Consider the following 10,799-nt stretch of genomic DNA (forward strand, 5'->3'; position numbering starts at 1 on the left):
CTCATCTGCTAGGTAAAGACTAACTGCTTGCTTGATCTTGAATATGCCACCCAGGGGTACAGTGTGTAAAACCCTAACAAAGCCAGTAAGAAACCCTACTTTGTAAAATCACAAGTAACAAGCTTAATACTTTGCAGTTGTACTTTAATAGACAGTTTAAAGTACAGATTATACAACAAAATGTAAGAAATATATTGTGTAATGTAGAATAGGTCATACATACAACATACAGTCAAACAATCACTGTTAAAATAATAATTACACTATTAGCATATACCACAACCTGTATTTCCACTTGAAATTATGCAACGGCCAGTGCACAGAACTCACTCAAAGCTCTATCATGCACTCACAGGTTTTTAGGACATGTTAACCTGTAATACTTTCTACCTCAAGAATTTAAATACAGAAGGTCTGCCTGACAAATACATCAGATGAATCATTTTCTGGTCTTTTTCTTCTTTGATTTCTCAGCATCATCATGGGCCTTCCTCTTGGCAGTCAGCTTGTTCGTCTGTAAGAAGCGAATGAAAGCAGAAAGTCATTTCAGAGGTCAGTAAACTCTGGGGTCATCACTGGACTTGAATAGACTCTACACACTCCCGCTGTAGAATGTTGTTTAACAAGATAAGATGTCAGATACTGAAAATAAAAGATCCATTGTTAAAAACGTAAGAATGTTATCTATCCAAACAGTATTATCTAAATGTGAATCCATATTCAAGCAATAAAATAGCACAAACCTCTCGGATTGTTCTCTTCTTTCCGAACATGATTTTGTCGTAGAGGTACTTTTCCTTTTTCTTCATCATCATGATGGCTAGACGTTTCTCCTCTGCCTTCTCCTCCTGCTCCAGGCGTGCTGGGTTGTCAACCTTCACTTTCCCGGGCGTCACTTTGACAGGCAGAGACTGAAAAAGACAAAGAAGCTGATGAAAGGTTTCTAAAAACGTTTTTTAAAAACAGATGGCAAAGAAAAGGAATCAAAAAGGTGTCTTACCTTGCCCTGGGATCTTTGTTCTTCCATCTTCTTCAGAGACTTCTCCTCTACCTCTTCATCATCTTCCTCTTCTTCTTCTTCGTCATCTTCCTCTTCTTCTTCGTCATCTTCCTCCTCCTCCTCCTCTTGGACTGTGATGAAATAAAATGTAAATGTAAAATGATGCATCAATAGGCAACAGGTGCGGCCTATTGATTTTAGAAGTTACAATAGCACCAGTGTGTGATCCAGGAGTGGCCATTTATTGAAGTTAACCTACATCCTTACTATACTCAGTGATTCAATGTTTTCAAACAAGAAAAAGATGACACTCGTTTTATAAGTACAATATGAAAGAGGATACATCAGAGAAATGCTTGGGTTCATACCAGGTTTTTCTCCTCGCTGTAAGGCCAAGATCTTTAGTTTTTCAGGGGGCACGTAGTCTCCTTCTTTCTCTTCCACGAAGGGAGAGAGGTGAGGGGGCAGGGTCACTCCAAGGAAGTAGTCTTCCACAGGCAGCAGGAGTTTGGCATTGACACAGTCAAACACCCACTGGGGCTGGATGTAATACCTAAAAAATAGTTTCATGGTAAATCTTGCATATATCCTTACTATACATGTGGGGGATTTCCCTTCCTGCTAAAGACATATGTGAGCGAGTTGGCAGACAAGTTGGAGTTGACGCGAGCATTTAAAAATGCAGGGTGGAAGAAAGAAAGAGGACAAGGTCTGTCAAACATGATAAAGAACAGAGTTGCTTTAAGGAAAGAGCGGAGAGACGCCTCTGAAAGGAAGCATTGTAGAGGATACGGTAATAAGAAGAGCACAATTAAATCAGAGACTTCCTGCATTTAAGAGATAGAAATAAACTATCAATCAAATTGTTATATAAAAAGAGTATCATGTGTTATACATGTTTAGAAATCAAGAAAAACCTTCTTTTACCTGTTGATGTACTGTTTGTCGATGTTGGGTCTGTCAACAATTTGATGCGTGATGGTCTCATCAGTCACCTCGTATGCGCTGCCAATGCAAACAGACTTGTCCCAGGACACTTCACCACCGAAACACCTGGAAGGCAACAGCAACATGCAGAAGATAGACTTTGCATCAGTTTGGGGTTTATATCGATGGTTTACTCATTTCTTCTTGTAAATAAAAAAAAAAGGCCATTGATTTTTATGTCAGTTTTACGGCAGCAGCTCTTATTCACCTGATGAGAAAAGCCAGTGACTCTCTGGGTACTTCTCTGTTGAGAAAGATCTTAAGCCCCTCAAAAAGCTTTTTTTGAGCTTCCTGTTGTTTCTGCTCCATTTCCCTGGCTTCCATCTTTTCCAAGTCCTCCTGATGAAAAGCAATGAAAGAAAACATGTTTAGTAAAGGTTTTTAGATTAAAAAGTCACTGTTTTTATGAGACAGTAGTTCTTTGAATTCACGGTAACGCATTGTCTGACTGAATGTTGTCCACATGTTAGAGCAGCTTTACAAAAGGCGTGTGTTTGACTTATCAGGGAAGATCATATCTGCAAACCGATATCTTCTGGGCTTTTGAAAAGTTGCTAATTTGAGAAACAACTGGAACTGCATACAACAAGCTTCCCAATTTGTTTAGAATCTCATCCTTGGCAACCAAACATGAAGCCGTAGTCCCCAGTCTCACACCTCTAGAAGCTTTGACACCTCTGACAAACATGTGAACCTTCACTTCTGCCTTCAGAGACCAATTAGTTTGTCAACTGTTTATATCACTATCATGACAATGACAACAATGTTCTATTCAAAACAGGTAAGATACTAATACTAAAATCTGATTTAATTAAATGGTTTTCTTACCTCTTCGTCAGGGAACTTGTCCAATTCAGCTTCCTCCTCCTCTTCAGTGGAAACCACCCGTGCAAGACTGGTACTCAGGGCAGACAGTTTCTGCACCACAAAAAAATATCACCTTAGTTCAACAATCCCTAATTTTGATATTTACATGCACACTTAAACATTACTTACGATACTTAACATTACTTAAACAAAGATTTAAAAACCACTTCATTGATGGAAACGGAAAAAAAAACGGAAAAAAAAACGAGAACCCCCTTCTAACCGTAACCAGATAGAAAATGTTACAGTTTCAAGAAACAACAATTTTCAATACTACATTTGATAATGTCCAGAAGTGTAGAACCCTATTTATTATTATCTTATCTTGAAAGAACGTGTAGTTCCTTTCTTATCATATGACCCTTTCTTACATATTCAAAATATAAGAAATGGATATTTAAAAAAAAAAAAAAAAATGTGTATGATTAAACACCACTAGAAGTAAGAGGGAGTGGTTTATGGGATCCTTTAAATGGTTCAAGATAAGAAGCCTCACTTCAAGGTAGCTCTCTGAATTCATGGCGTAGTCCTCATCATCCTCTTCCTTCAGCTCCGACTCGGCTTTTATGTCCAACTGCAAAAGGAGGATGACGTCAACATGGTGTAGGTATACTAAAAGGTGACGACCACATCGCAACAAATCCTTTTATCCTGCAGCCAAAATGTTCTGAACTCCAAACCATTAAAATACTCCACAATATTCATATTCTAGACCATAAATAACTACTTGAATTAAAGTGATAAACGTACATTTTTTTGTTAATTTGAGTAACAATAACTATAATATTGTAACAATTATTGCAAACGAAATGTTATCCATACTGATCACTGACAATTAACTGTAAGATTAATAAGGCGTTATAAATAATAAGTGCCTGTATAGAGATAAACCTTCGAGATTGTTTTAGAGTCCAAGATACCTTTGGTGGGTAGAGCAGGTTGAGGGAATGGTAGAGTCTGAAGTTGATAAAGCCCAGCAGAGTGGTGTATAGCTCTGTGAAAGTTGCCATTACTCTGTAGTCAACATCGGTTGGGTGCTAAAAGGCAGAAGAAAAATGCCAGTTTAACTTGTAGTAAAATGAATGAACATGAGTGCAAACACTTACGAATAATGTTTAATCCCTGGAGCACAAAAAGACTTCAGGGCAGTCTGAACTCTTTTTAACAGCCGCCATTCACACAAAAGAGTAACTGCTCCATTAGACCTGTGTCAACCTTCACTGTTTGCATAATCAATAAGGATGGCATTTCACCATTCACTCACATCATGGGAGAACTGATATGGCACCAGCCATGTAATGAGCTGTCCCATCACCTCCGCTTGGTAGTATATTCCCTTGATGGAGATGAAAACCTGTTAAGAGCACACAAGAGGTTAGTTCCTTACAGAACAGAGGGCAATGAACTCAATTTTATGTTTATGAAAAACAAATAAAGATGGTTGCTGTGCTGTGTCAGGTAGCACCTTTCTGAGAGAGCGGGATGCAATCACATAGTTCATCCATTCCACAGTGAGGCGTCTGCACAGCTGGATTGTCTGAACGTGGCATTTTCCTGTTCGGGCGAAGGTGGAGAAGAGGAAACTCATGCAGAGTGCATCGTCAATGTCACGGAGCGCATCAATGAAGGAGGGGTACCTGCAACGAAAAGGAGCAGCAGTAAGAACACAGCAATATTTACTTCTTTTTTTTTAATAAAATTAAATTTATATATACACACACAATTGCAGACTTTTATTTTTTACAAATAGCATAGTAGATAATTTTACCTTTCTTTGACGATGTGGTCCAATTTATAGGCCGGCTTGTTCTCCTTCAGCCTCTCCACAGCAGACCATTCTGTTTTTCCATAAGCCTTCTTAAGTTTGCGTACAAAAACCTGTTTGGATCAAATATTATGGCAATAAGACAGTGTTTATTTTCTCTAACATTATTGAATAAAAGAAAAAAAAAAAAATCAGGGAAACAAGAATTTCCTATAACAAAGAACAAATTACAATTATGAGCAGAAACTGACCAGTTTCAAAAGACAAAGACTGATTTACCTTGAGTTTAAAGTTATTTGTATGGGAAGTATATATTCACATCACTAATTAAATTTCAATTACAATCCTTTTCCAAACTCTTGCTCATAAGCATATAATTGTAGGAATAATTGGAAATATCTGAATATGATACCTTGTATTCTCTGAACTTGCCAACGATTGGCTCATGCAGCAGAAAGCGGATGTCTTTGAGCAGGTAGAAGGTTCTCGGGGCCGTAGATCCCTTGTTCACCTTCTTCTTGTGCTTGGGCTCATGAGGGTAGATGCCTTTAAGGATGCACAGTCGCCTGAAAAATTGGAGAAAGATTACTTGTCTGTGACATGACCTGCCAATCCAATAGAATTGCAGAACTGGTGTACTCGTGTTACTATGTGTACCCAATACATTGGGAAATGGGTGTATACTAAATTATGTGCATTATTATTGTATCCACATCGTCCAACTACACAATACAATCAACACAGTAAGGTTACCTGAAGTCTGGGAGGCTCAGCTGTAACTTCTTGCGAGCCTTGTTCCTGGTGATGTAGTTGGTGACTGAGCCCCTCTCATACTGGAAAACAAGGACAGACGAGCGGATTAACATACATACATACATACATACATACATACATACATACATACATACATACATACATTCACTTGAAGTCATAGTCGGGTTATTTAAATGCTTTGACGTAAACCGCTGACCTCCAACCAACAGATTAAACGTTACCGTTTAAGAAAAACAAACTCCGTTAGCTAAACAAACTAGCTAACATTAACCACGATGCTAAGTGAGTTAATGTGCCCGAGCCTGACAACAACTATTACCTTTTTCTTCTGAAGACCTCCCATTTACAAATCGTATCTAGAGTAGGTAGTATAGTAATAGCAAGAATACTGTCCACAAATAAGGTAGTTAAGAAGGTAACACAGCGCTCGCTATGTCCAAACCAAGCAGACGCACGTGTTTGACATGCGCAGACGAGCGGAGGCTGTGAAGGACCCAGCAGCTGTGGGGTGGCCCGTCTGTCCGCCTGCATTTTAACAAGCTGCTTGCTATGACTTGTGGTACTGCATGCGCGCACATCCATGCTCACTGTGTCAATTTGATTTGCCATATTTATAAACATAACATATAATGAACCGTGCTATGTTTTTAACCACCAAGTATTGATTGTAAAATACGTGTTACACTTGAAATGACAAAGGTAATGCAAAATGTAATACATACTTTTGATGTTTCATGTTTATCTCATTACAAGATGTACCAAAACACTGGAAACGAGGAAGGAATCGTGGGTATCAAATTTAAATCATACCCTCTAAATAATGCAATGAATATGTTATACTATTCAGATTTGAAGTATGACCATTTAATAAACATCATAAAGCAGTACAATCATCAGAATGAGCTAATGTGAAATAATGCATGATTCAACTTGCTGAACCCCACCCCGTCTCCCCTCCCTCTCTGCTGGGGGCAGGGATGCTTGAGATGCAGTCTGGAGTTGAGCAGGAACAGAGAGCAAGAAAGAAAAACAGTGAGAGGAAGCTGGAGACTGAGTTATAGAGAATTAAGACTTCACAGGGACCTCACAGGATGTGTGAAATATTTCACATGTTCAACATGGGGCTACGTGCCTTAATAAAGGACTATTTTCTTGGTTTCTGGGACTATGAGACACCAAAGGTGATGGTGGTTAAAAACAAAACTCTTGGAGTCATATACAGAAGCGTTCAGTTTCTTGTGAGCACCTATTTCATCTGGTAAGCTTTGTGTTTGTGTACTTGCATGCTAAAAGATAACCTCTCTCTGTAACTAAAAAGGCTTTAGTAATTTTACTTTGTTCATTTTTCTTCATATTTTGTGATCAGATGTTTGTTCTAATGCTTCTTTTAGGATTGAAGAACTATGCAATTGTTTTTTGTCAGTAATATGCCTTTCTGTGTAGAAAAACAAGTGTATACTGATTACAATGTGATTTTAAATGTTCTTTTCATTTGCAATTAACTGCACAAACAAATCACATAATGATAGAGACACAATTAATGGGCTACACACTCTTTATGTCCATTTGTTGTTTGAACTTAGAATATTTTGAATTTGTGAAGATATGATTATCATCTAACTGTTTCAAATCTTAAGCTATTTATTAGATTTGATGACTTAGATTGAAGTGCGTCAGATTTTCTTCTTCTCTTGGCTTCAGCATAGAGGGCTGAACAGAGCCAAGGTAATCTGATACCTCCAATACCAATCAACGTCATGACAGAAAATGTGACATTGCAATTGTTTGCTCTATCTCTCTGAAGGTATGTCTTCATAAGTCAGAAAGCCTACCAAGATAGTGAAACTCGACCAGAAAGCTCAATTTACACGCTCATGAAAGGCACAGCAGAACATGGAGATGAGGTCATGGACACTGTGGAGTATGTTCGACCCTCAGAGGTGAGTCCAGGATAAATGCAGCAATACAATTAAGGAAGTCCCACCTCCTGTATTCTCCTGTATTCATTGTGTCTTCACGGCAGCGTAAATCCTACTGACTAATCATATTTTTGTGGTGTTTTTCTCACAGGGTGGTGATGTGATTAGTACAATATTGAGACGAGAAGTTACTTATGATCAAAAGCAAGGAAACTGCGCAGAGGTGGGGGGTCAACAAAAACTTTCTAAACAATAACATCAACTAGTATACAAGAACATACAACGCTGTAATGGGTCTTTTTTCACTTCAGCATTTCAGTGTTACCAATGCCAACTGTACGAGCGACTCTGACTGTGTGAAGGACAAGGTTGACTTTGATGGCCATGGTACTGCTTTTACTCCTTTGTTCTAGCTTTGTTGATCTATATTTGCCACATTTTGTAGCTGTTTCAAACACTTTATACAGGAAAAAGGACTGGCAGATGTGTTCAGTACTACAACCACACCTTGAAAACCTGTGAGATCCAAACTTGGTGTCCAATTGAGAAGTATGCTGTAGTAAGGTAAGGCAAATGGGAGATAATCCTTCTCATGTTTGAACGTTCAAGCCTATGTTTTGATGAATGGTGAATATTTAGCTGAAACCAACTGATGATGGAAGAAACAAGATTCCTCTGATTATTATTATTATTATTCTTCAACAGAGAACCACCATTAATGAAGGCCATCAATTTCACAGTGTTCATCAGGAACTCTATCCACTTCCCCAGATTTAAAGTGCTGAGGTAGAGTACACACACTCACACACACACACACACACACACACACACACACACACACACACACACACACACACACACACACACACACACACACACACACACACACACGCCAGAGCGCTGCAAACATTCAGAAGAGCTCCTGCTCTTGTCCTTGGCAGGGGAAATATCAAAGATGCTTCAAACAAGCGTGACATCCAGAAATACCTCAATAAGTGTCATTATCATGAGGAAAAAGAGCCCTACTGTCCAAACTTCCGGCTGGGTTACATCGCAGTTGAAGCCAAGGAGAACTTCACTGAGCTCTGCAGGACTGTGAGTAAACTATATCTTCTTAAACCCAGATGTATTATCTTAAACAATGCATGTGTGTATATATATATATATATATATATATATATATATATATATATATATATATATATATATATATATATATATATATATATATATATATACACACACTATGATATTATGTGTTTAAAATTACTACGTTGTGACAATGTAGTATAGCTTAAGAAGCAATATGGTGTGTTGTTGTTCAGGGAGGAGTTATAGGGGTTTTCATCAACTGGAAATGTAACCTGGATCTGGATCCTTCCCACTGTAAACCCACATACTCCTTCCGTCGTCTTGATCTCCGGAAGGATCAGATCAACTCTGGTTACTATTACAGGTGAGCTCCATCACCCAACTCTAACCATTTCTGTTTTGCATTTTAAGATGCTTTTGGTAATTTCCCCCAGCCTTAACCTTTGAAATTTCTGTTTAATTTTGCAGGTTCGCCAAATATTACAGTAAGGATGGGGTAGAGTCTCGGACGCTCATCAAGGCCTACGGCATCCGCCTGGATGTCATAGTTCATGGACATGTAAGTGGAAACTACATCATTTATTTCAAGCTGTGATGACTGTGTTTGTCATTATGCTATTTACATATAATTTATTTTTCAGGCTGGTAAATTCAGTCCCATCCCAACCATCATCAGCACAGTGACTGCCATGACTTCAGTTGGCATTGTGAGTCATCCCTATGTTAATTTCTTATCTTGAGACTTTAAAGTGAAAGCTGTCGCTGCACAACAATCAGATATTCCTTTTCATGTCGCCCCTCTAGTGTACCATTTTCTGTGACTGGATCATGCTGACTTTTATTGACAAGAATGAAGTCTTTAGTGATAGAAAATTTGATGAGGTGAGTAAAAGGCAGAATTTATTGAACCTCAACACATGGATTCATGGAAAGGTTTAATATATCTAAAACATAGCTGAAAAGATGAGCTCAAGAATATATATTTTCCTATATATTATCCTTTGGTAACAATTATATATGGTTGAAATGCCTGCTGGCTCACTTAGTGAGGGATGTGTGTCATCCACAGATTATCAAGGAGCCCGCGGTGCCCCTACCCACGGAGCTCAGCTACATCAACAGCTTCGGGTCAAACCATTCAGACCTGTCAGAAGGCGTACCCCTGTAACGTTGTCAGTCGCCTCAGTCACGCCTGTCGCTGTGGACATCAGCTCACTGTGAGCAACTCTTGAGTGGTTCCTCAGGTGCAGCAGTTCAGTTATGGGCTGCCAGCGGCCGCCATGCTGTTGTCAGTGGAAATAAACTGACAGAGTACCAGTGACAGAGGAGGCTGGTCAACTTAAAGTCTCTGCCTGTGCAGTGGATTCAGCTCATATATCATTTAAAACCTTGATGGACCCCAACGTGTGTGACAATGAAGCTGATTGTTTCCCTTTCACTTGAAGTGACATGCATTAACATTGGAGTATTAAGGAACATTACAAACTGTCATTTCTATCAGTGTATTGTAGACATTCAGTGCAATAAATGTCTTCTATCAACTCATGCTCATACTGGCCTTTACTATATTATTATATCATTAAACATTGACCTCTGCTCTTATAAATCTGCATTGTTACAAACTAAAACATGTTTGAAGAACCGTAATATTCAGATTCATTTCCTTTGTCTTTCAACCTGCTGTGTTCAGCATAACGATAGATACAGGAGGAAACAGCCCGGAGACACACAAGGAGAGCAATGAGCAGTAATCAAATAACACTGACATTTTCCATGAAATGGTTTCCCTAATAAGATTGTGGGTAAGAGGGAATCCATCTGGATGCCTGAGAGCAATACAAATGTCATTGGTGAAAAATGACTTAAGACTAAGGTTTAATGGATCAATATCTGCCTTGATGGATGGAGCAGCATGATACAGTCACATGCCAGTTGGAAAGTTGTTTATGGCATGTAAAGAGCTGCAAATTCATCTAATGATCGATCTTAAACTGATGGTTGTTTTAATCAAATCCAGAGCTAAGCTCAATAACTGCTGTCTGAACTAAGATGTTTTTTAATAACAGTTGGAAAATGTAAAGGCAGTATGTCACAGTACTCCATTGTCCGTCATTCTGTACGAACAGCATCGTCAGTGAGAAGCTCTAAAGAGCCGCTCTAAGTGTGATTACTTGTCTGGGAGACGTCATCTGTGGGGCAACATGGTCACAGCGAAGGATGTGCATGGGTTAAGCTCACGACCCACAGTGAACAGGATTCTTATATTCAGCAACAGTGAAAACAAAATTCACAACCAGCCAGAAGCATCTGATCGTTTCATATCCCCACTGTGAATTATTGCTCAGGCTGAAACTGACCAGAATGGACTTTACGGTTCGGATGTGCTAAATACCTT

At 38.9% G+C, this 10,799-nt stretch overlaps 2 protein-coding genes across 2 annotated transcripts; one reads left to right on the forward strand and one right to left on the reverse strand.

Annotated features, from left to right (window-relative positions):
• Positions 1–127: 127 nt before the first annotated feature.
• Positions 128–5,867, reverse strand: pes (pescadillo). Its single transcript, XM_068566871.1, has 15 exons — positions 5,713–5,867; positions 5,373–5,452; positions 5,032–5,185; positions 4,623–4,732; positions 4,320–4,491; positions 4,119–4,208; positions 3,775–3,891; positions 3,351–3,428; positions 2,816–2,905; positions 2,196–2,326; positions 1,928–2,053; positions 1,369–1,553; positions 1,001–1,131; positions 744–911; positions 128–514 (listed from the first exon to the last, which is right to left on the reverse strand). Exons 1-15 carry the CDS (start codon positions 5,734–5,736, stop codon positions 440–442), a joined length of 1,731 nt encoding a protein of 576 aa, XP_068422972.1. The 5' UTR covers positions 5,737–5,867; the 3' UTR covers positions 128–439.
• A 389-nt stretch (positions 5,868–6,256) lies between these two features.
• On the forward strand, positions 6,257–9,880 carry p2rx2 (purinergic receptor P2X, ligand-gated ion channel, 2). Its single transcript, XM_068566356.1, has 12 exons — positions 6,257–6,651; positions 7,198–7,333; positions 7,464–7,535; positions 7,624–7,699; positions 7,780–7,876; positions 8,018–8,098; positions 8,254–8,407; positions 8,638–8,768; positions 8,873–8,963; positions 9,046–9,111; positions 9,209–9,286; positions 9,474–9,880. The coding sequence occupies exons 1-12, from the start codon at positions 6,485–6,487 to the stop codon at positions 9,570–9,572; spliced, it is 1,248 nt and encodes a 415-aa protein (XP_068422457.1). The 5' UTR covers positions 6,257–6,484; the 3' UTR covers positions 9,573–9,880.
• The last annotated feature ends 919 nt before the right edge of the window (positions 9,881–10,799 follow it).

This window comes from Clinocottus analis, unplaced genomic scaffold, assembly GCF_023055335.1.
Source record: "Clinocottus analis isolate CAN_PGR_092001 unplaced genomic scaffold, fCliAna1.0.p SCAF_7, whole genome shotgun sequence".
NCBI lineage: Eukaryota > Metazoa > Chordata > Actinopteri > Perciformes > Cottidae > Clinocottus > Clinocottus analis.